Source organism: Fukomys damarensis, unplaced genomic scaffold, assembly GCF_012274545.1.
Source record: "Fukomys damarensis isolate Sample0158 unplaced genomic scaffold, DMR_v1.0_HiC HiC_scaffold_13, whole genome shotgun sequence".
NCBI lineage: Eukaryota > Metazoa > Chordata > Mammalia > Rodentia > Bathyergidae > Fukomys > Fukomys damarensis.
This window is the reverse complement of record NW_022900925.1, coordinates 28,255,521-28,280,808: the sequence shown is the minus strand read 5'-3', so window position 1 is coordinate 28,280,808 and position 25,288 is coordinate 28,255,521. Positions and strand designations below refer to the sequence as shown.

Genomic DNA, 25,288 nt, shown 5'->3' with positions numbered 1-25,288 from the left:
CCCCGCTTTCCTTGTAGCTTTTGTAAGTTACACGTCAAAATGGCCGATCTGACATCGGTGCTCACTTCTGTTATGTTTTCTCCCTCTAGTAAAATGTTTATCGGTGGACTGAGCTGGCAGACCTCACCAGGTAAGGGAGGGAGGGGGGGACCCAGGCGTCCCCCCCTTCTTGGCTTCTTTATTGCTCTTTGTTATCCCGGGGTAGGAGCCCCCCCCATCGGCTTCCCCACTTCTCCTGTGCAAGGTTATTCTTTTAAATAGCAAATCCTTTCCGAGCCCTCTACGCGACCTCTGTTGCCGAATTTCCCCCGTGTGTGCAGAAAATGCAAAAACAAAGCAGAATAACAACCGAAAACTACTTTTGGTTTTTGTCCTTGATCACAATTTGCATTGCTTTTTTTTTCTCCACACCTTCTCCCCCCCCATCTCTCTCCCTCTCCCTCTCTCTCTCTTTCTCTCTCTCTCTCTCTACAGATAGCCTTAGAGACTACTTTAGCAAATTTGGAGAAATTAGAGAATGTATGGTCATGAGAGATCCCACTACGAAACGCTCCAGGTAAACCTTTCCCTTCTGGATTTTGTCTTATTTTAGAACAAAGTTTAAGTCTTATTTTCGGAGGTGTCTTCGGAAGTAGCTAAGCGGATTTAGAATGGGGCTCAGGCGCATGGTTGGTCTGGACCCCCCCCCAAACCCCAAAGGTCATTGTTAATTAGGGCTGAACTCTGGATATTTAGATGACCATCTCTCGGAGTCATTTTCCTGTCGCTTCTTTTTCTCGTTTAAAATGACATTTGGCTTCATTCACTTTCCATGTAGTTTTTTTTTTTTTTCCTTTTCAATATGTGCCTTTTTCATACTCTTTAAGCTTTCCAAACTCTCAGGTCCTCTGTTGGAGAGGTGGGTGAATCTAAGTGCCTGGCTTTTTTTTTTTTTTTTTGAATAAAACAAAGCATTAAGAAAGGAAAGAGGAGGACAGAAACTGAAGTGGTGAGACTGGAGGCTCCAGCCTTTTCCCAAGTTATCTTCAGCCGCCCCGTCCTCGGCCACTTCCCCTGTTAACCTTGGTGTTTTTCCTGGCACGGCGGAGGGCTGTGGGCAGGAGGGGCTTTGGGGGAGGGAGTGGGCTGGGGGCGCGTGGGGGCCACTTTGGCTCCCCGTTCTGCATGAGGTCTCGCTCCTTGTTGCTTGCAGCGGTGTCACATTTTCTTGTTTGTTTTTCTCCCTCTTTGTCTCCTTTCAGAGGCTTCGGTTTCGTCACGTTCGCAGACCCAGCAAGTGTAGATAAAGTGTTAGGTCAGCCCCACCATGAGTTAGATTCCAAGACGGTAGGTTGCTTTTTATCATTGTTTTGTTGTTGTTGTTGATGTTCTTAGCCCCTTTACAGGACCGGTATGGTCATTGACAGCCCCATTTAAAGGGACAGCACCTTCTTTTGCTTTGATAGAACTGGGTACTTTTAAACAGTTAACGAGTCAAATCACAAGTTTGCCGGGCTGGGTTTGGGGTTTTCTTTTACGAGTCTGGCCCACTGCAGCTTTGCAGGCTGCCTGGCTGAGGCTGGGGGAAGGGGGTTCGACTCCGGGAGAGCCTGTCCTCAGGGCCAAGGGACGTTGCACAGAACCCGCCAGGAGAGCCAATGTAACTTTGTCAGCCGAGCACCAACTGTGGCTGTGGGAAGCGGTTTGTGGAAGGCACTGCTTGCTTCCTGGCTGAGGGGAGCCAGGCGGAAGGGGGACAGGGGGCGCTCCTCCTAGGTCCAGGCAACAGGTTTCTCTTGGGGCACTTGGGATTTGAAATGCGGTTGGGAAGGGAAGGAGCCGCTAACAGAGTCGAGCTGGGCATCCATTGGGGGAACTCCAGATGGCCTGAAATCGCAGGCTGATAAGGCTTTGGGTTTCAAAGTGTTTTTTTTTTTTTCCCCTCTCTAGATCTTTTTATTTGCATTTGGATACTTTTATAGCATTAGAAGTTTTTCAAATTCAGGGTCCACGAGGGGAAATGTGGCTAGGTTGAGGTGGGGGGGGAGCAGAAAGTGTCAGCCTATAATAATAAATTTAATGTTAGGGGAGCCTGGGGAGCCTGCAGTGTTTGCTTTAGCCCCTGTGCTGGCTTCCTGCCTCTCTAGATTTTTATTTGCATTTGGATACTTTTATAGCATTAGAAGTTTTTCAAATTCAGGGTCCACGAGGGGAAATGTGGCTAGGTTGAGGTGGGGGGGGAGCAGAAAGTGTCAGCCTATAATAATAAATTTAATGTTAGGGGAGCCTGGGGAGCCTGCAGTGTTTGCTTTAGCCCCTGTGCTGGCTTCCTGCCTCTCCTTTCCCTGCACGATCTCCCTTGTTCCCCCACAGTTTTTATTCAGCGTTTTTCAAATTCAGGGTCCACGAGGGGAAATGTGGCTAGGTTGAGGTGGGGGGGGAGCAGAAAGTGTCAGCCTATAATAATAAATTTAATGTTAGGGGAGCCTGGGGAGCCTGCAGTGTTTGCTTTAGCCCCTGTGCTGGCTTCCTGCCTCTCCTTTCCCTGCACGATCTCCCTTGTTCCCCCACAGTTTTTATTCAGCAGCCTAAAGCTCAGGCCTCTGGATGACACTGGGATGTCATGCTGGGCAGGGTGGGACCCCGTTTCTCCTGGGTGGGCTTGTGGGCTTTCAGTCCAGACCGCTGCCCATTAGGAACTTGGGCAAGTGATTTCTGCCTCTGGGCCTCTGTTTCCTCTTCTGGAAAATAAAGTGGATAAGGTTATCTTCCACGTCCTTTTGGCTTTAACATTGACTGGAAGAGGATAAAAGAAGAAACCTGGCAACCTTTGGTGCCCTCGGATTCATTTTGCAAATTCATCCTTTTTCTCTTTCCTCTCCCCCTAAGAAAAGACCTCGTACACTTAGTTGCTTTATTAATTGCCCTGGATTTGTCAAAGTTGAGGCCCAGTCTTTTTGTACTTTTAGGTAATTTAATTTCAGGTATAAACCTTTGTAGGGTGATAATGGATATTTGAAGATTTTTTTTTTTTTCCTCCTTGGTTTCTGGGCTTGATGTTACAAAAAGCTATTCAAGTTAGCGTAAAATCATTTCCAGGCCAATTTGGGGATTTCTGATCCACCTTCTCATTTTGGAGTAGTTTCTGTGGTGGCTGGTGGGTTGGATCCCTCTATCAAGGGTCTATCTAGTCTGCAGATTTCCCTCCCTGATGGATTGTGGGCATGTTTTTGGTAGCTATTACTTAGTATAACCTAGCTTTTGACTTTGTTTCAACGTTCAGCGCAGGAGGCAACAGCGGTTGGTTTATTGACATGGAAACGAGGATCTTGTTTACTGTTACCTTAAAAGCTTTGTTTAGGTAACAGCTATTCCCATCCAACATAGTACCCTAGTCATTTCCTAGATACAGTAAGTAGAGCTGTACTTAACTAATGTTTTAATTTTTGGTAGTTTTGTTTTTTGTTTTGAAAAACTAGTCGACAGGGATGTGCAAAGGTTGGGATTTGCCATCTCGCCCTGACCCTTCCTGTCCTTTAGAGGCCCCAGCTGTATACTTTGTACGTGGGAGAACTCCGATCTCAGTGTGACACACTGATGTCACCACACACCATACAGTTCAGAATTGGCTTTTGGTTTTGTCCTTTCAGGTACTTTTTTTTTTAGTGTTTCATGTTCTTCCTCGCACCTGTCTTGTTTCTGGCTCCTCCCCTTATATGCCCCTCACCTTTTACTCTACAAACAGTGACTTATAGCTGGTCAGCTGAAACAAACAAACAAAAAACCCTCCAAACCCCAAAAAACTCCTCTGGGGGAGCATAATTTATGAACAGATGCCTCTGCCCCTACATTTGGTCAACAGAATGGAAAATCCACACCTGTTGTATTTCTCTTCTAGACTACTTTAGTCAGTGCCGCCCACCTGTAGATGCGGTCCTATGTTAGTCTTTATGAAAGGGTGGCTTCCTAGATCAGAGATTTTTGTCTGTTTTAGTTTTTGTAAAGTAATCTCTCATTTCTCAGGTGCTGTTTAAAAGTAGAAAACACAGAAGTACATTTCTATTAGCTCTTTAAACTACCTTAATAAAAAGCACTAAGTCTTTGTATATAATCTTCCCGGCTGGTGTCCTGGGAAGATGTAAGTAAGGGAACTGAGGAACTCAATACTGTGGTGTGCTTTTCCCCATGCTCTCCCCCAAAGCATTATTATTTTTTTTTCCTCCATGAGAGAACTAAGTTCAGATTCACTTTTTAAAAGAGAGAAATGTTATTATGAGATCAAAGCCTATAAATAAATAACTTGTAGCAATATTCATGCCATTCCTGGTGTTGAATTTTACCCACACATTTAGAAAGGTAGTGAAAACCAACAGTGGCTATGTCTGTTTTTATTCCTTTCCAACTCTTTTTATCTGCCCAAGAACTTTTTTGTCCTCACATCAGCCTGTTAGATTCAGATGCTTCTGAGGGAATTATTTTGAGCTGCAAAGCCAGTCGCTGATTGAGAATCATGTGCTGTGGAGGCATCTGATTTGCAGTGGAAGAGTTTTTTCCATTTGGGTTGAAGTTGAGTGGGGAATACCCTAATTGTCAATAATAGATCTTGACTTCTGCTCATTTTTTTTTTTCATCTTCCCTGCAATGGCCTTGCAGTTTTTAAAATCTAAGAGGGTTTAATTGATGGGCATCCTTTACTTTCTTTCTTTTTTTTTTTTTTCATTACAATATTTTTTTTTGAAGAGTCAAGGCAGGCTCCATAGTATTTGACACCTGCTTTCTTTGAGGTATAATTTCAGCATAAATGGGCCTTTCGATTAATCCCGGAAAACTTTTATTTTGCTAACATAGGTGAATTAAGTCAAACAGAGCATTATGTTGAATGTCTTTGGGGGAGTTTTTAGATAATTGATTTTCAAACTTTTTGGAATCCTTTTCCCCGCTTGTTCTAGAAAGAAGAAATACCATCCAGTTACATAGTGCTAAAAGATATTTTTCTTTTAATTTTCAGGTTATGATTTTTTTCAGTGGTAACATTGTTCTCATTTTTTCTGCTGACCACATGTGTCACACATTAGCTGCAGGTACCCTTTCTGTTCAGTGCGTGTGGAAGAGAAGCCTTTGCCCAAATAAGAATACACTGGATAGGGTTAAAGGAGAGCATCCCATGCTGAAATGCATGATGGGACATTTCACAAAGGCAAGCTATGTTAACCCATTTGGAGAGGGATGAAATCCAAACAGAAGGAACTTCTAAGTTGTCTGAGAAGTTCCTCAAAGCTGTTATAAGCCTGAGAAATGAATGATTAATAACTAACTAGGTGATTGATCCCATAGTTTTTCCTCTTCTCAAAGTATTCCACTGACTCTTAACTTTTCAATTTTTTTCCCCAGATTGACCCCAAAGTTGCATTTCCTCGTCGAGCGCAACCCAAGGTAAGTGGGCTAACCAAAGAGATAGGATTTTAGTGCTTAGAAATGGTTGTGAAAATTTCAGGTTTTGAACAGAGCTTTGGCAATGAACTGGTGGAACTTGTTGTTCACTGTGATTTTAGGATACTGGCTTGGGGCACCAAGAGTCCAGGCAAGCAGCTGGCAAGCTGACTGACCATGCCCCTCCAGGTTAGCCGGCCCAGGTGGGTTCTGAGGACGAGTCTGATCCTTCGTGGGAGGACGTGGCTCCGTCCCTCCATCTGTCGCAATATTTATGCAAGCATTCTATTTAGTCTGTGAGCGTTACTGAGATCATATTAGGAAGAGTTGAGCATTTCCTTGTGACTCTTTGCTCTTTGGAGGGCTTTTTTTTTATTTTTGTGGCCTTGCAACTATGGATCTGAAAGGAGTTAGAATTTTAGTAAGCAGGTTTTCTTGGAAAAAACACCTTCCTAGACCCCTTAAAGCTTTATAAATGTAAGAAAGGAAGCGGGGGTGGCGGGTATTTTGGTTTCAGGTTGGTGGGATAAACCAGGACACACTAATCCAACGATGCTGCTTCTGTGGCCCAGTACTGGTGCCTGGGTGAAGTCCTGATGCTTTGGTAACCCTGTGGCGGTGGCCCTGCAGGACTCCCTGAAGGGGCCAAGGCAGCCCTGCATGGTTTTAGAAGCTTGTCATTAACATCACTGGGCCTGCCAAGATGTGGCGGTCACAGCTGCACGAATCTGCAGTCAAGTTGGAAAGGTGTATGGCCTATACGGTCGGTTTGCACTTTTTAGGTTGCTTTTTTTCCCTCTGCATATGTCACTGGAAGAAATACTTTTCTGCATCCTGTGGCCTTAACACCCTTTGGGCAGAGGGGAAAGTTGAAGCCTCTGATTGTAGGACATAAAAGGAAAGGACTGTGGCTTTAGCAAATTCAGTTTCTTTCTTCTAGCAGAAGAGAGTGGAACCTTCTGATTATGTGAAAGAGAAAATGATTTTGCACATTAGGAAATAAAAGTTGGCTGTTGTGGATGATACTTTGAGAATGTTAGATCTGGGACCTGCCATTTGATTGAGTGATTCTTGATCTTTTTTTTTTTTTTTTTTTTTTTTTTTTTTTTTTTTTTTTTTTAGATAGAACCACAATTCCTTAGATAAATAAAACGATACATTGTCTTAGGCATTTTTTCCCCCTAATGCTTAAGCAGATGATAGGAATTAATATATCAAACAGGTTAGATTACTACTGGAGTAGCACCAACTTTGGGATTATTTTAACTGCCTTAGTGGTGCTCCAATCTCTGTGTGAGCCTTCCTATTTCAGGAAAGCTTTGCAGAATTAGCAGTATTTTCTGGGTTTAGAGGAGTCGCCGTTTCTTTCCTAAGTGTGACTTTTCAAATTTCCAGGTTAGTCACTGGACCACTCAATTTAGAGCAGATTACCCTAGACAAGAGGGAACCTGGAAAAAAAATTCTTGATTTGGTTAAACCATGGGTTTGACCTGTTTTCCCCTCCCTTTGTTGTGGCCTCCCAACCCAGAGCTTTTTTCTGTTTTTAAACCAGTAAGGCAACATTTTACTTTAATATATACTCCATCACTTGTTTCTCCGTGATACATTCCACTTGAAAACAAAACACTATGTATTTGTCCAGCTTGGCAAAGTGCACCCCTACTCCAGCCTGGGTTTTGCTGGAGACTTTAGATTTTTAGATGTTAACTTTAGATGTTAACCTTAGATTGTTTGAGAAGTGCATGGAATTCTTGGGATTTAATAGTAATACCCTACTCTTTATGGAAAAGGTCGTTTTCCAAAGGACCTTGCTGTTCACTGTCTCTATCCAAATCCCAACTCTAAGTCTTATTTTCTCATCTGTAAAATGCTAGCAGCAGTTCCCACGGAGGGTTTGGGGGCACGGCATGTTCCATCATCGTCATCATCATCCTTATTGTTGATTTTTAGGGTAGTGGTGGTTTGCAAACTTGACAATGTCAGACCCTGGCTGCACCACTCATTAGCTATGTGAATTTGGAAAAAATCATTTAGCTTTCCGAAAACCTCATTTCCTCTTCTTTTGTAGAGTCTTTCTGCAGATTAAATAAAAGTAACATGCTCTTTAAAAAAGGCCTGGAGCATGGCATGGAGCATGTAAGTGTCAACCACTGTTTTTACTTTTATATTAGGTAATATGCAATTACAATTCTGTGAGGTGGTGTGAGAATATACACCTGTAACCCCAGCACTTTGGGAGGCTGAGGCAGGAGGATTGCAAGTTTGAGGTTAACCTGGGTAACTCAGTGTGAGACCCTGTCTCAAAAAATAATAAAAAGGGCTGGAGATGTAGCTCTGAGTTCGATTGCCATACCTGCTACCCTCCACACAATGGTACTGACTGTGTGTGCTAGGTACTCTCGTAGGCCCTCCATATGTACTGACCCCTTTAGCCTTCACTGGGGCTCAGTGGTATGGTAGTGGTACTGTTTTCATTGTATAGATGAGGAAACTGAGGCACTGGTGTGTTGAGAAGTGGTGCGAGAGAACCAGCCCCATTTTGAGGGTCTGCCCTAGAGGGGCGCTGCTCTCTGCTGTGGAGGAAGAGATTTGCTCCCAGAGGTCAGCGGGCTGAGTAGAGCAGATGCCAACCAGAGCCTCCAGACTGAAGTTCCGGGTTCTTGGGCCAGGGTGAGTCTCCTCCTGCTGTGATGTCATCCCATTGTGTGACACTGACTGCCTGTGCTATCTCGCCATCTGACCCCTGGGGCATCCTTTTAGATGGTTCTGGGGTTAAGTCCAAGTGCGTGGTGGTTGGGAATTGGAGCAAGGTGAGGAGATAGGGCCTTCTCTTGTTTCCTGACAGAATCGAGCCTGCCCACCTCGGTTTCAGACTGGAGTTACTGTCGGAGACCCCAGCCCTGCTGGAAAGAGTATAGAACTTGCAGGAAAACCTTATTCATTGATTGTTTATCTCCCGTTCATAAAACTTCTGCAGGTCTGTGTTAGGGTCACGGTGGCAGGAGAAGAGGTGAACCACTTCCCTCCTCTCCTGGGCTGGGTGAGGATCTTGTAAATGATATGTCAGCTTGTGTCTCAGTTAAAATTCATTTCTTTGCTTTCTGGCTCTCCCTGCTTGCTAACAACACTCGCCAGAGAAATATTCCATGGAGGTGTTAAAACAAGACTAGTGGAAAGAAATTGTAACTCTAGTTGCAAGAAAATCTGTGGCAGCACAGAGCAGGTCTGGTATTAGTCCTGCCACAATGTTCTTTAATGTATCATGTAAATAAGCATCTGTCCTGACTACAATTTTAATGAGGGACCCAGGAAAGAGTTTAGAGTCCTGCAGTTCACTTGTCCTGCTTTGCAGTGCAAATGTGCACATCTCTAGAGAAGTATAAGGGGCCCTTACCTATCAGGGACAGCTATTTGGAGGCGAGTGGCTGTTAATGAGTGAAGTCCATCTTGACCAGGAGAAGAAGATGGGTCTGTTCTATCTCTTCCTGTTGCTCCGAATGATTATTTCATTTTGTGAAATATGTAGGTACATCCTCCTCCCATCTTTTATGAAACATTGAAACGGCCGTGCTGCTCCAAAAGATGGCTTAATTTGAAGCAGTTGGAGAAACGAGGGTGGTGGGGATCGACTATGCCGTGTTCTCTGTCCCCTCTGGGCTGAAGTACCATTGCCTGCTTGAGCCTGTGGCTTCTTTCTCGTGTGGAGAAGCAGGAGGCTCCTTAACATCTCTGGGCAAGAGCGAAGGAGGCTGGGTGTAACCCACCATCTGCCCTAATTGTTCTGCTGTGTAACAACATGTGCCTGCTCCTCCCAATTGTCTTTAAGTTTTATTTTTAATTTTTAAATTTATTTTGAGTGGGTACATGACGATAGTGTACATATTAATAATGCATTTTAACCCATGTGCATAGTTGTGTTTTCTTAAGTTTTAGAGGCCAGAAGCTCGTGTTTGGGGAGCTAGCATTTATTCATCCTTTCCCAGTTACCTTTAGTCCTAGCTGGGTCACCATTGGCAAGAGCCCCTCTAAGTCTCCATTTTGTCCCCTGTAAACAGTGTGCCAAACTGGGAGAGAGGGCATATTCCTATAGTCCCAGTGCTCTGGGAGGCTGAGGCAGGAGGATTGCAAGTTTGAGCACAGCCTGGGCAACTTGGAGACTTAGGGAGACCTTGTGTTCAAATAAAAAATGAAGAAAGGGTTGGGGATATAGCTCAAAATGAAGGCCCTAGGTCTAATCCCCAGTATCACCCCCCCAAAGAAAAAGTATTCACGTGGAATTATTTTGAAGGTGAATGCAAAAATTCTTCACTGGCAGCCATGTACAAACAAAACTAGAACACAGCAAATGTCTACTGGCATTATAGAATGATTTTAATAGAATAAACAGATTATAATGATGAAGTAACCTCAGAAAAATTGTCATTGGAATGAACGTAAGCCTCTTGGCAGCAGGGAGCTGCTGATGGTCAGCGTTGAGTAGTTGAATGAATATATCCAATCCAGCCTGCTTTTTTTCCCAGTGGAGGGATCTGCCGGATAGTCACGTTCTGTTGGCTGCTTCCGGTCACCAGAACAGTTAAATTACGGAAGGGTCGAGCTAGAAGCCAGGTTTTCCTGTTCATGTCTCATCCTCTGATGGCCGAGGTGTCAGGGCTCTGGAAGGTTCTGTACCATGAGTACAGATGGGTGCAGAGGCACCCTCCCGCTGGAGGGGGCGGTTTCTTGGCAGCTTCTCAAGGGCGAAGGGTGAGTTTCCGGCATGTGGCCTTCCCTTGCTGCGGCTGGTCGGGTCATCCTAGCATCTTGCCCTTCTTGGCTGATCTGCAGCTGTCACCTCGGCAGCCACGGTTAACCAACCGCTGCTGGTGGGTTTCCTGATTCTGGTGAGGACGTGGTGGTGTGGCCTGCCTGCAACCCTGTGGCACGCCAGCGAGGACCTGGGCGGATTAGGGGCTTAGCTGCTTTCTCATCGGAGGACGCCGCTCCTTCCTGTCACAGTGGCAGGTGTTGGCTGGAGGAGGAGGGGCACCTTGTCCTACAGATGTCCTCTCGCTGGATTTCGCCTTTCCTCCCAGGCTCGGATTCCATTGTTCAGGTCAGTCTGTGGAGATGCCGGAGCTCCCACCCTCTCCGTGAGCTGTTTTTTTGGCAGGCAGGTGAGCCGCCCCTGTCCCCCGAGAGCGGGGAGGAGGACTGTGGGAGCAGCCGATCATCTCGGGTCCCCTCGGGGCACAGCAGTGTGCCTTCTTCCTGTCCGATTGTGGATTTTCAAACCTGAACATCCTTCAGCAGGCGTCTCCAAGGAGAGGCACCTAGGGAGATGCGCTTCACCAGCTCTCTCTTGCTGGATGTGGTATGTTTGACAGGAGCTCAGGTAGCCTGTACTCGTTGCCTGATCCACCAGACTCACCTTTCCAGGGCTTCGCTGCTTCCTGCTGAACTTAGCGGAAACAGTTTAGCCTCATATTTAAGATTCTTTCAAGATCTGCATGAGGGACTCTTTCCAGCTCATCTCTCACCTCTTCTCTTTTCACCCTTGGGGCTTCCCATCCCCTCATGATCTTCTTTCCCTCGGGTGTGTGCAACAGTCTTTCCCTTTAAAGCCCAGCTTAAGCTGTCCCTGCTCCCTCTTGGAAGCACAGACCCATGTTGCTTAATGACAGGGCCACCTGTTGCCAGATGCATGGCTATGTGGTTGCGTCACTTGGACCCAGTAGTGTGACTGTGCTTACACAGACTGAGATGGCCAAGGTGTCAGCAGGTGGTGTGGTCCTGTTGTTGACGGAAGCCTTCGTACGCGGCACGTGACTATAGTACTTCTTTCTCTACCTTTTCACATCACTTTGTCTTTCTTTGTGGTCACCGCTCTTCTAATAAAAATAATACATTAGCAGAAACTTCATGAGAGAGCACCTGTATCTGTCAGGGCTCTTGCAGAGCATTCCCTCATCCAGTCATTCATTAATTCAGCAGACGTTATTGAGCACCGGCTGGGTGCTGCGCACTGAATGGGCTCTGGGGAAAGCGTGCAGAAGGGGGACACTGTAGTGGGGCCATAAGCACAGAGCAGGCGGGTGGATGCAGCACCCGCTGGGAGGTGTGAGCCCAGAGCTGGCCAGAGTGCTGGTAGGGGTGGGTGGCAGGGACCGTCTCTCCTAGTACATTAGCTGCCACTTTCTGTAGCTGAGTAATTATTTACCAGGCTCCTGCTCAGCACTGGGATCCATGTTGGGTTTTTTGAGGGGTTTTATGGTGCTCAGATTCATGTCTTATCACCTCCACTGGCCAGTAAACTCTGGGCACAAGCATATTTTACTAATTAAGGGGGAAAAAAGCAACCTGTTGACTGTCTTGCACCTGCACTTTTGCAAGTCACTGACTTGCAGTTAGAATGAATGAGAAGTATCAAAGGAGACACAGTCGCTGAGTTCAAGGATCTTTGCCCCAAGTTGGGAGGAGGGGGCCACGTGTGCCCAAGGCAAGAATGCAAGAAACAGAACAGCATGGAGAGGAAGGAAGAGCTGAGCTTCTTGCGGGAGGTGGTCTCTGTCCTGACCAGCAGCTGGAAAGAGGAATGGCAGGAATGTGGTTCTTTCTTCCTGCCAGGAACTAGCCACGGTCAAGGTCAAGCAAAGGGCACGTATGCAGCAGCAGCGTGGTCTGGGGGAAGGCTGTGGGGAGGCTTGGAAAGTAAGTGGGGGGCAGTTGTAGAAAGGCTTCCTGCCAGGCAGAGCGCAGGAATCTGGGCCTCGTTTGTCAGGGGCTGGGAGCCTTATGTGTGCCGTCTCCCGGGGGTGCTCCGTGGGATCATCTGAGCTCTCTTGGGTCTCTCAAGAACCCGGGGACATAGAGGGGACCATAGCTGATACAGTTTCACGGTGAATTTCCCAGCCTGGACCTGGGGCTTCACCTTAAAATTCAGACTGTTCTCTCTGGAGCTAGACCTTAGGAGCGATACTCCCTCTGATCTCTGGAGGTGTGGCAGCTTACAGAGAGCTCTTGTTCTCCTGTTTCCACCTTCTGTCTTCCTCTTCTCTCTTCTCCCTTAATGAGGAGCCACAGTGTAGACAAATCCCAAAGATCTCTGCATTATTTGTCCTTGTCTAAGCTGTGACCATGACTTCACCATGTATAGATGCTGAGATGTTATTTCTTCTGACGTGGAAATCACAGATTCCTTGTGCGACACTAACAACCTGTTGCTTGGAGCCACTTGACCTGTGACTTCACAGGTAGCATCTGCTTGGGGTTTGCCTTCGGACGGTGGCGGTTGGATGGGAGGAACAGGAGCTTTTGGTGTTTTTCATGTGTGGTGTGAGAGGCGGGTGGGCAGGTGTGGTCCTGGGACTGAGGACCCTGTTGCATGTTTGTAGCAGTGGCTTAGGATGGCTGGTCCAGACAGGACAGGTAACCCATTGGGTCCCTGGTACAATAGGGTATGCCTTGTTCTCTCTCTCTTTCAGGGATAGACCACACCAAGCCATGGGAAAGTTATTCTTAGGGTCAGTGCTTGGCTGCTGTACATTTTAAATTAAATCCTGAGACTTTAAGTAACAAAAAAGAGAAATCCTGATTCAAAATGGTGGCCGAGGCTGGGTGTGGTGGCACAAGCCTGTGATCCTCAGGAGGCTGAGGCAAGAGAATCGCTGTGAGTTTGAGACCAACCTGGGCTACGTAGTGAGTTCCAGGTCAGTCTCAACTACATAGTGAGACCCTGTCTCAAAAAACAAACAAAACTGGCTGAGTTAAGATGTCCTGGTTCCAGCACTAAGCCTCAGTGTCCTTAATCTCTAAACATTATGGTGAACTTTGATACCGTTGATGTGACCGCCACTTGATAGGTGGTAAACTGAGAACTGGAAAGGTAAATAGTTTTCCCAAGGCCACAGAACTAGTTCGGGTAGGATTGGCCTTTGGACTGTCTGCGTCCCAAGGTCTCCCTTGTTTTCCTGACCAGCAGCCAAGCCTCTAGTGCATCTAGCACGAGAGGGTAGGATTGAGGTTCTTCCCTTTTGCCTGACTAGTAGCAAATGCTCAGGCCAAAGAAGGAGCTTTAGGTTACTTTCCATTGCCTGTGTTTTCTATAAGCTTGCATGGCATAGGGAAGTGATACTCCAAAGAGCCATGGAATACTGTATGAAATCATCTGGTGGTTTTGTGTCCCCATCTTTATCTGTTCAACAGGGTCATCAACAGTCCCTCCATCACAGGATTGTTAAGGAGATGAACGAGTGCGTCTCTGAGTGGCTGCACATGGTAGGTGCAGTGTGAGCTCTCGGACATCTGTCACCGTCCCCAAGGGTGGCACAGCTCACATTGTAGGAAGACCTTACTTGGCCGCCCGTGGGTTGCTTGGTTCTGTTGCCCTTTTCCCTGGGTAACGGATGGAGCTGCACAGCAAGATGGACGGTTCCAACAGTGGTTTGACCTGTTTTGTGAGGTCCTGTCTCTGGAGTCCAGATAGCATGCACCCTTGCGCCAGTGTGCTCCAGGGGCATGCGGAATTCATTTCCTTTTCTCTATTGGGTGCCTGTGTTTTCTGCTGCTTGTGAGACTGAAGTCCTGCGAAGCAGCTAGGGAGAGCTGAGACCCTGCAGTGTGAGAGGTCTCCTTCCGCCTCCCTCTCCCGGCCCTGGTCTTTATCTGCCTGGGGGTAGTTCTACCAGTGACTGATCTGAAAGCATCACATTCATTTATTTGTCACGGGCTGTGACAGGCAAGTTAATGCTAATGGATTTCTTTTTTTAGCCTGTTGTCTGGGATGAGTTTCTCCCAAATGTCCTGAAATCGAAGGCATTAGGGGAATGTGTAACTTTTATGGCAGGAGAGGATTTAAAAGATGGATAGGGTTTTGTGTGCAAGGGCCTTAAATTTAGGTTAGGGCCAGGAGCAGGTGAGGGTTGGGGTATTGCTGGGCAAGCTCAGAGTCTTCTTTTTTAAGAATTCCTTCCAGAGCTCTAAATTGCTGTTTATGTTTCAATTATGTGACAATTTCAAGGTTTTAGAAAAATCTAATAAAATGGTCTTGACGGTGCATTCTGGCGAGAGTGCTTTGGAAGAGCCAGGAGAATGAATTCCTTGGAGGTCAAGAGATTCTGTCTAGGCCACCTCAGGCCTTCTTTCGTCTGGGTTTTTACATTTTTATTGTTTTGAAGGGCAGGAAACGGAGTAGGAATGTACTCGGGGCTTCATCTATATCCTCACCAAAATGAATTACTCTCTTTGGGCAATTGCAAATAGACGGCCACTGCAATCTTTTTTTTTCTTTTTTTTTTTTTTTAACACTGACATATTGTAAACGACTTTCAGAGCATGATTTGTGTGTGTAGTGAGGTTGAATAAAGCACCAAAGAGAACCCACTGGAGGAGGGGGAAGACTGAGAAGAGAGGCCCTGTAAGAGTTTTTTTCTTTTCTCCAATCAAAGCTTTTGATAGTTCCCCAAAGAACAGAAGTTCACAATGGAAGCCGGCTTTCGGGCTGCCTGCGGGAACAGAGCGCAGAAAGGCCCAGTGTAGCAGAATGTGATGCTGAGTGACATTAATGAGGTGACCGCTCTGGCGGGAGGGAGGCGAGGAACCGGCCAAGCCGCGGTTCCCATGACTGGCTCCCAGCTGAGAGCGTCTCCTCCCGCTTGCGCGCTTGTGTGGGCGGGGCGTGCGCTTTAGCACGCACGCGCCTCGTTTCCTGCGCCTTCGCGAGAAAGTTTGGACCCCACTCTCCACCTGCGAGAGGCCACGTGTGACGCTCTGGGTCCTCTGCTTCCACCTGCTGCAGAGTCCGGGTTGGGGGAGGCATTTTGTTAACGCTCACTTTCTGGGTGCCCGCTGGAGCCCAGGTGGGTGGGTGGGTGTGGGGCCAGCCCTGAACACCAGCGTGAGAGTGTGAAAAGTCCATATTCTCATTTCTGAAACGGATTCCAGGGAGAGGGAAAGAGAAAGAAAACTTGTGGGTGTATAGCTTTTTTTTTCCCCCTAATCCTAAAAAGGCCCCGGATTGATAATGCTTTCATTATTGGTGGTCCAACTTCTTCTTACATATTTTAGTACTTGGAGAGTATTCTGTGTTTCCATGTCCCTTTTTTGTGCAAGTGTTTGCAGTGACTCCAGGGTAGCTTGCCTAGTAAGGAAGGTGAGAAGTTTGGGTGTTGCTGGCTTCCTGGACAAGCCCCCCAGAGTCCCTGACTCTGTGGTCCTCTCATTTTAGGAGGAAGTTGATGCCTTCATCTCCTTGCCCCCACGTCATGGGATCGACAGTCTATGGGGTAATGGGCAGGTGTTTGAGAAACTGCTGTGAGACCTTAAGAGAAAAGCAGCTGGTTTCTGGGGTGGGGTGGGTGGAAACGCAGTGTGTATTTGCTGATGCAGCCTGTTTTTATATCTTTCAGAGGTTCCCTCGGGTAGGCTCAGATATTGTCACTTTTGTAGCTAGAGGCAAACAAACATAACGCCAGTGTTTCAAGGCACACGAAGGTAATGCTCACAATAAAAACCAACTTGTGGGTTCACTGTTTCATCCGCCTGGGGAAAAAGGATCAAATTAGGATACTGGCACCTAGGAAAAAATTGGATTGTGGATCTCCACAAGACCTCTCCACGTATTACGAAGGTAATTCACAATAAAAACCAACTTGTGGGTTCACTGTTTCATCCGCCTGGGGAAAAAGGATCAAATTAGGATACTGGCACCTAGGAAAAAATTGGATTGTGGATCTCCACAAGACCTCTCCACGTATTTGTTTCCGCTTCTGTTTTCAAAGCAGATAATTGGTTTTAGTAAGAACTTCTGACTTGATTAGGGGGCCCTTAGGAAATTAAAGTGTGTTTGAATTTCACAAGTATAATTTTAATTATACAAATTTTGCATTTTTCACTAGGGAGCCAGGTTCAGAACTTGTTTTCCTGTACTAATAGGGATAGTAAAGCTGATTACGACAGAATGCCTTCCTCAGATCACTTTGAAAATAGAAATGCTTGGATCTGATCATTGTTTTCCCCTGCAGTACACGATGTTCAGGTTAACATCCACGCATGGCCCCTGTTCTTGTTAAAAGTGATCGTTCACTGGTACACAACTGTAGAGCTGACCGCCGTGGTGGAGGTAGGGGGAACTGGAGCCTCACTATGAATTTTTCTGCTGCACTTGCTGAAAGAATTCAATTAAAGTTCTTTAGAGCACAAGTCCTGCCTGGGCAGCTTGTGTTTGGCACGCTGCCGCGTTAGCGTGTTGTGATTGTCTTTATCGCCCCATCAGCCTGTTTGCCCAGAGCTGAAGCTTTCCCAGCTTCAGAGCTGGTTAGAGCAGAGGGTATCGTGGAGACGGTCACCTGAGTGCTTCCTAAAGCTGCAAGGAGACATTGAGGGAGGATATGAGACCTCCCAGGCCCCCCTGGCAAGGCCTGGTTGTGTTTGTGGGAAACGGCCCCCTTTTCAGGGCCACCTATACAAACCCCCCCCCCATGACTGGGATGTGCTTTGTGGGTTGGAATTTGAGCACCCTCAGACAGCGCCCCCTGTGCGGGGAGGTTTAAAGAGCTGCCCAGAGACGACTCCTTGGGCCTCTGAGCTCAGATATTGACAGGAGAGATCGAGTGGGACAGTGTGTTACAGAGGACTCACGAAAGGCAGCTTGTGAATGACTTGGCGGTGTACCGGTTGGGGCCTGAGAATATGGGCCGACACAATCCCACAGAGCAGCCCGATGCCGTCCCGTCCTCACGATCCACGTTAATCTTGGACTTGATTATTTTTATTCCTTTCTGTCAAGCAGGTGGAGGTGTAGCCTCGTGGACTCCCGAAGCAGGCTCCCTGAGTCTGAACTCGTGGGCTGTCACTTAACCAACCTGGTGGAGGTGGGCTAAGGGTTCCGCGCCTTTGTCGGTCACCTGCAAAACGGACAGAACGAGTAGCTGCCTCCTTCCCAGGCTTGTTTTGACGTGTAGTTAACATCATACAGCGCTTCAAACTCTGCCCAGCACGGAGAAGCACTGTGCAGCGCAGATGTGAGGCGTGGCGTTGTTAGCAGGGGTGTGGTGTGCAGCAAGCCTGGCTAGCTGCTGTCTGTGTGCCCGTATTGTGAGCACTGCAGTCTACTTCCAAACATATTTTTTATAAAATATTTGAGAAGTGCAAAAGAATGCATACATACGCGCACCAGTGTGTGTACACCTGTGAATATGTAGGACTCTGGCAGAATGGCAGCACGTTTCGGATTCAGACAGAGCCTGTGGCGTTTTTGGAAGCTTAGGCTTTGAACTCTGAGGAACCTAGTTTGAAACTTGATGCTTCCACTGACTCTGTGAACTTAGGAAGGATCTAGATCTTTCTGAGCTTCAGTTCTGCCCATCAAAAAAATGAGGATAATAAGAGTTGTTTGGGGGGCCGGGGATTTAGCTCAGCGGTTCGGTGGCCTGCCTTGCACCCTCAAGGACACGAGTTCAATCCCCGGTACCAAAAAAAGAGTTGTTTGGGTTCATTTGACACTTAGAAAATATTAATCTCTTGACTCCATAATTGGAAAAGTAATATTTTTTTGTACCAGGGATTGAACCCGTGACCTTTGCACTTCAGCTACATCTCCAATGCCTTTACTTTTTTTTTTTTTAAAGACAGAGTCATTAAGTTGCCCAGGCTGGGCTTCAACTTGTATGCACCAACTACCCCAGCAAGAAAAGTGTATATTAAGGCCATCTTGAAATTAAGAAAGATAAAAAGTGTTTGCCTGCCCTTGGTGGTGTTGAGGCTCTCTGAAATTGATTGATAAATTTTAGTTAGAGGGCTGAATAGCAAAACACAGACCCAAGACAAAGTGTTACATGTTTGTAATCCACACAGGAAGGGGCTGTCTCCCTGGCTTCCCTTCACAGACCTTACATTTTCAAGAGTAGGGGAACAGTTTCGTTTCATCCATCAGGAGCCTTGCTGATATGGTGCCCACAGCCTTTGAGGGTGCTTGGTTCCCTTGGAAGCTGGAAGCACAGGCTGGATGGTGAGAGAGGTTGGGGCTTGGCCGGAGGAAGGAGTAACCTCAGGGAAGTGAACACTGGCTGAGAGTGAGGACAGGTAGGAGGCGGGTGGGGCAGGCGTTGGCGTGGCGAGGTGGGACAGGAGGATTTGATCTGCAGACTGTGAGCCCACCTGCGAGTGGGAATGTTTGGCAGAGCTCCAGGAAGTGACCACAGTGCCCGGTTCTCAGCGTGGGACATCCTGACCCTTAGGCCTCCAGTTAACCCTCGGACGCCTTAGGCTGTCTTCAGAGTGCAGGTCTGCATTGCCTTCCTCTTGTCCACATGGGGCCTGTCCTCTGGACATCCACTGGATGGACTTTCCTAGGTGTCCACCAGGGATGGAGGGGACGAGATTTTGATCATAAGTGAGCTCGCAGCGGGGAGTGGGGTACATATGGGTGTTAAAGTGTGGCGTGTGGAAAGGGAAGGGGAATAGGGGTGGCCAGGAGGAGGGACGTAGTGGCAGATTACATTGACTAATTATAGGGAAAAAGCCATATTTGCTGCTCCATTAAGTGGCCGCCAGACTATGAAGCAGTCTATTGTAATTAATGCAGAAACAGCAAATAAGTGTTGGGTCTCCAGGAGCCCCTTCCTCCTCCTGTTCTCCGCGTTCATCGCCTCCTTTGTTAACTTGGGGAGCACACTTTGGGGGAAGTCTTGGCTCGCTTTCTACCCGTTTATTTTGACAAACCAGGAAGATCTCTTGCCTGGTCCCTTTCTCAGACTTCTTGGGGGGCTTTTATGATTCCTAAGGATGAAGGAGGAGAGACAAACCCAGACCATCATTGCTATTCTTGCCACAGTCATTTTAATTTTCCCCGCATGAAAGTGGCGGTTTCCACCGCCAGGTCCACCGAGTTTCGGGCCTTGTGGAGTTGTGATTACTTTCCTTGATGATTTCTTGTTCAAATCAGCGGTGCTCTTAATTTTCCAGATGAAGTAAAAAGAAAATTGGAGACTCCCCTCCCGCCCTGTGTCTCTTCATCCAAGATTTTCTGAGCGTGACTCTGATTTGGAGGGTTAATATTAATTAGGAGCTGGGTTAGACCTCGGTTGCTTGATGAGGGCACGTCAACTGACATGACAAATGTGGTTCCTTTTGCTTGTCCTTGCTTTTTTGGGTAAGTTTCTGGGTTTGGAAATAAATGTAGGCTGGCGGGGGGCACCCACCGTTGAGAGGCAAACTGCTAAAGAATTGAGGCAGATTCTCTTGGGCCTGGAGTGGGGAATGAGGCCAGAGAGCAGGGCCCAGTCTGGGTTCTGAGCCACTTTCCCCAGCCGGTTGCTGCAGCCTTTTGCCTCGGTTTCTTTTTCTGTAACATGGAGGTCATCTCACCGGCTTCCTGAAAGAAGGATGACTCATTTCCGTAGTTTCCAAATTGGGTGATGCTTGAATTTCTCTAAGGCAAGTCTCTTGTGAGTGCTAGGTAATAGAGAGGCGCCTTGTTTTGTGCTGAGACTCAAGGACCTTGCTTCCAGGTCTTAGCAGTGCTGACTCGGTCTTTTGGGGGAGGGTGGCAGAGAGGACGAGGACAGAGAGAGCCAGTGAGCTCCACTGTACAGTGGGCGGAGAGGGGCCAGAGAGAGGTGGTCACCTGGGTGTTTCAGGTGGGGTCCCATCAGGGAGTTTTCTTCTGTGGCCTGTAGGTTTGGGGTGTTCTTTGGGGGGAGAGGCAGAGTGGTTTGTGGTGAGCAGGTGGGTGGTTAACTGGAGGGTGGGTATTTTAAGCTTGGCAGGGGAGACTTGCTGAACATGACCGTGGGTAGATTGCAGTTTGATGCCTCAGTTTTCCCAAGTGTAGACTGAGAAAAGATGAGAGCCAGGTGGAGGGAAACAGCATGCTTGAGGATTAAGAGAATGGGCTGAGGAGGCAGGCGGGTTTAAGGTTTCCTTCTGGGCTAAGAATTTCTTAGCTGTGTAACCTTGGGGAGTTCAGTTAGCTGTGCTAGTTTATAACTGCTCAGCCTGTAAAGGGGGGTGGTAGAGTCCTGGTATCCACCCTACAGGACAGTTATAAGGTATCCATGGGACAGGCCTTCCATAGGGCTGCAACACGATCATGTGACCAACTGGGCTGCATCAAGAAAATAGGTGAGGGCTGGGTATTTAGCTCAGTGGTTCTGCTGCCTGCCTTGCAAGCACAAGGGCCCGAGTTCAATCTCTGGTACCAACAAAAACAAAACAAAACAAAAAAGAAAACAGGTGAGCTCCGCATACTGCCTTTCTGGTATGGTGGACAGAGCTTCCTGTGGAGGGAGATTCAGGGCAGGGTGGTGAGGCCTGCCTGAAATGTGTGCTCTGGAACTTCGGTGAGGAGGGGCTCAGGGCAGTGACCTGGGACTGCTGACCGAGACTGCTGCCCTGGCACCACCTGGCTTCCAGGGTTGGGGCCCGGGCGTGCCCTTTGTGTGATATCTTGGCCAGTTCACCGAGGGGAGAGGAGAGGAGCCTGTGTCCTGGTGTCGTGGTGACCCACATCTGGTACTGTGTGACATTCAGAAGCCTTGCTTGACGGAGGCCGAGCTGATCAAAGGCTTTTGCTGCCGCAGAGTGTTTTTCAGTGGTCTTGGCAGACAGTTCTGCCTTTCTGTTGCTTTCTCTCCCACCAAGCCTGCCTCCCCTTTGGTGAGCTGGTTTTAAGGCGGTACTGACTCCTGTTTCTTAATGCTTTGTGTGTGCCCTGGCAGCTGTCTGAACCTGGGGCAGGGCTGTGCCACTGCTGTCGTGGGGTAGTGGGCAGCCAGGGTGGACAGCGGCTTCTCTCAGCTGTGCTCAGCTTCCGGTTACAGGACAGGTGGGAAAGTCCCGAGCACTTGCTGTTGTCACGCTGTGACTGTCACTCTCCGGTGACTGTGGAAGGAGGGAGTGTGTAGGAAAGCAGCTTCGGGGAAGGGAGGAAGGGGTGACAGGCAGAGGAGGCAGCTGTGCTGTCCATCCGTGGATTCTGAGTCTGAGGATTGGACCAAATGCAGGTAGAATGTATTTAAAATTGTGTCTGAAGCCAGGCATGGTGGGGTACGCTTGTACTCCTGGCACTCTGGGAGGCTGAGGCAGGAGGATTACAAGTTTGAGCCCAGCCTGTGCAATTTAGCAACTTAGTGAGAAACCATGTCAAGCAAACAAACAAACAAATAGGGCCCAGGGTTTAGCTCAGTGCTGCTGCCTGCCTCTTAAGCACAAGGCCTCAAGTTTCATCCCCGGTACCCCCCCCAACCTCCCCCGCAAAACCCCAAATAACAAAACAAACAAATTACAAAAGGGCTGGAGTTGTAGTTCAGTATGAAGGCCCCACATTCAAACCCCAGTAATGCTAAAAAAAAAAAAAAAAATCCAGGGCTGGGGCTTTAGCTCAGTGGTTCTGGCATCTGCTTGGAAAGCGCAAGGGCCTGAGTTCGATCCTTGGTACAAAACCAAAAAAATTTCCTGTACTGAACAGGGACAGTCTGTTTTATGTCCTCATTCCCTGAACAATATCATATTATGACTCTGTGTACAGTACCTACATTGTATTAGGTATTATAAATAACCTGCAGATGATTTAAATGATGCATTTTAGCCACTTTCCCGTCACTGGGACAGAATATTTCACACTCACAGTGTAAAAAAGGAGAGGTTTATTTGGCTTGTTTAGTGGGTTCAGTCCCCTGAAAGTCAGCTGGCTCCCAGGTAGAAAGGGCACGGTGGAAGTGGCTGAGAGAAGACAGCCTCTCATCCTGAGGCAGCAGGGAGCCGAGACAGGGGAGGATGGAGCTGGGGACAAGAAGGTACCTTCCACGTCCTCGCAGCACACTGAGCTGTGAACTCACCAGTGGGTGAATCCACTGGCAGGTGTAGAACCTTCACGATCCAGGCGCTTTCCACACTCAGGAGACCTGGGGGGCACATTTTAGATCTAAACCATAGCAGGTATACAGGAGGGTGATCAGAGGTTATATGCGAACTCTGCCATTTTGTGTAAGGGACGTGAGCATTCTTTAACTCTGGGATCCTTGACAGTCCTAGAATCATTCTCCCTGGGAATACCAAAGCATGGCTGTATTTGACAAAGGTAAAGTTGCCCGGTGCTCTTTGGCCCTGAAAAGATGCAGAAGCTGGCGCTGACCTGCACACCCCTCCCCAATGCTACTAGGCTGCCATGACAGGGAGGTAGGCACATAACCAGTAAGCGAGCCCGGGGAATGCATAGCCTTGATCAGGCGAAGACAGTGCAGCAGAAGGAGGGGACAGGGCAGGCCTCACAGAGGAGGCCTGTGAGCTTTCTTTTGAGCCAGGAGAGACCTTTCCAGGCGAGGGACCTGGGGAAGCAGTGAGCAGTGTGTAACCTTCAGAAGAGGTGGAGGAGGATTGATTTGGTCATTGTGCAGGAAACAACAGGAGCTCCTGCCCCGAGCTAGGCCCAGAGCCGGGGAGTTGGTTGTGCAAGCTGGGACCGGAAGGCCTGATCTCTGCCCTTGTTTGCATGTGTCGGTGCACTCATTAAAGAATGTGTCGTGTGATTCATCTGTGATACCGTCCGTGCTATGAAGATGTTCTAAGCTTTCCAGGCGGTGTAACGGGGACCTGTGTGGCTTGGGAAGTCACTGCATTCCTGGAGAAGTAACATGGGGGCTGACTTTGAAGGGTGCGTGCAGGAGAAGATTGGGGAGGGAAGGCTCAGGGCGCATTCTGCATGCTAGGGGAAGCCGGGTGTCTGGAATGCAGAAGGTAGGAAGTGAACATTCAGGAGGCGGGGCTGGGGATGTCATTTAAAAACTTAAGAAAGAGCAGGAAATGGTCACTTTTGAGTTTTGAAAAGATCACCTTGACAGTCTCCATGGAAAACAGCTTTGGGAGCCCCCAGCAGATAGGGAGGCTCAGAAAGGAATTTGTAGTAGTGATCGGAGTGAGAACATGGTGGTGTGGCTGAGTTCTTGAGGGTGGAGATGGAGCCCAGTGGGGTGGATGTGAGATGTGTTTGAGAACTGGAGCGGCAGGATGCGGATTTAGTCAGCTGAGGAGTAGGCACAGCTGAAGGTGTGAGGACCATCTGGCTTGTTCTCTGTGTGGACAGAGTCTCAGCCCCGCCTCCACGAGACCAGGCGCGCCAGAGACACGCACTTGGCTTGTGGGGTCAAACTTGACTCCTTGGCCGGGCACCTGTAGTGTCTTGACGATGTGTTCCATGGGGGGCCGCCAGTGGGGGGAGATGGTCAGATCAGATGGGTTTTGGGAGAGCACTCTGAAGTCCGGCCACCCTGGGGTCAGTTCTGCTTGGGCCGGGGTGTGTGGGGAGCTCCGTGGGGCCCTGTGGCCATGTGTGCCCAATGAATTGAGTCAGGGCATGAGCCTGGTAAAGTGTCGGTCTCTGTATCACACCAGGTGTGTGAGGACTCCTTGTAGTACGCTGTGTGTGTGTGCGCTCACCCCGCAGGACTGAGAGGGCTGACCGTGTTCATCCTTTTGGCCTGCCTGGGCTGCAGTGAGTGAAGAGGAAGTGTCTTGTGTTTATGAGATACATAAATATACTTAATGTAATGACTAACAAAATTTCCTTTTTCAGAGCTTTTAATCATAATTAAAAAAGAGAGATAGCGAGTGCATGCAAGCAGCCCGTAAAGCACAGGTTGGATACGCCCGGCTTGGTGCCCATCCAGAGGGTAGGGGGCCACACTTAGCACGACATGCCGGCTTTTCAACACAAGGAAGATAGGGTCTGCTCTTGACACCTCTGCTGTCGGCAGTAGCCCTGCCCTCCTATTCTGGTCCCTTCCGAGCCTCTCTTCCCTTTGCCCACCAGGTTGATAGCACTGCTTCCCATCGGACCTCCGAGGCTGTTGTGGGTCTGGGCAGGATACCCAGTTAACTGTGTCCAACTTTGCAGCCACTGTGTCCCTTTAATCTGCTCTAGCAGGTTGGCATTGCTGCCTTCACTCTGTCCCCTGGTTCCAGGAGGATGACCCACCCTCACTCACTGTGTCTGGTGCTTCTCTGAGCAGAGCCCAGGTGGGGACTCAGCTTTCTGGAGAGAGCTTTCAAAGACCTTGTTCCCAGCGTACCGCGTCTCCGTCCTCCCATGAGGGAGCAGTGCTCTGTGGGCACTCGAGCTGCTCCTGCACAGGAGAGGTGAAAACATCAAAGGCGGCGGCATCTGCCAGGCCTGCTGTGTAAAAGCAGCCAGGGTGACTGACAAACGCCACAGCTAGCTAATGACAGCCCTCTTCTATGGGGTAAGCATGGGGAAAAAGTCACAGACAAAAGGATGCCTGGACACTGCAGGAGGAGAAGCTGGAGTGTAATAAAGCAGCTGAAAACATGTCTTCCATCTACTTGGGCTGCAGGGCTCAACTGAGGACCTGACACTGAAAACCTGTCCCTACTTTGACTCCCTTGCCCTCTTCCCTTGAGGGGTACCAGGAGTTGTTACTCCTACGTGCAGTTTCCAACTGCATGAGTGAACCCTCACTTTCTGATCTTGGGGTTTCACGTCCTTTTTTGTTTTGGTTTGAGTTTTTTGAGACAGGGTCTTGCTGTGTACTTCAAGCTGGCCTTGAACTCACTATGTAGCCCAGGCTGGTCTGGAATTTGCCACGATTCTCCTGCCTCAACCTCACGAGTGCTTGAATTACAGGCATGTGCCACCACGCCTGACAAAGGTTTCACATCATTACCTGGGGTGATAACGTGTATGTCAAATGAAGTGAGCTGTGTGTTGTGGTCTTGTAGCAAGAGGAAGTTTGTAGGCAGAGGCATCCAGAGGGCTTTAAAAGGCCTTGGATTCTGGGCAGGGTGGAGAATGCCTGTTATCCCAGCCAGGTCTTTGGAGGCTGCGGTAGGAGGAGTGCATGTTCAAACCCAGACTGGGCAACTTAGTGAATTATGGAGACCTTGTCTC

The 25,288-nt window shown here is 48.3% G+C and overlaps 1 protein-coding gene across 8 annotated transcripts in view; it reads left to right on the top strand.

Annotated features, from left to right (window-relative positions):
- The first annotated feature begins 19 nt into the window (after nucleotides 1–19).
- The window catches only part of Msi2 (musashi RNA binding protein 2), a 363,233-nt gene continuing 337,964 nt past the window's right edge, over nucleotides 20–25,288 (top strand). For all 8 annotated transcript variants that reach the window (XM_010620230.3, XM_010620228.3, XM_033762960.1 and 5 more), the window contains exons 1-4: nucleotides 20–130; nucleotides 475–556; nucleotides 1,242–1,326; nucleotides 5,371–5,412. In XM_010620230.3, the coding sequence (XP_010618532.1) occupies nucleotides 40–130; nucleotides 475–556; nucleotides 1,242–1,326; nucleotides 5,371–5,412 (300 nt within the window). In that variant the 5' untranslated portion in view covers nucleotides 20–39. The remainder of the gene's footprint in view (nucleotides 131–474; nucleotides 557–1,241; nucleotides 1,327–5,370; nucleotides 5,413–25,288) is intronic.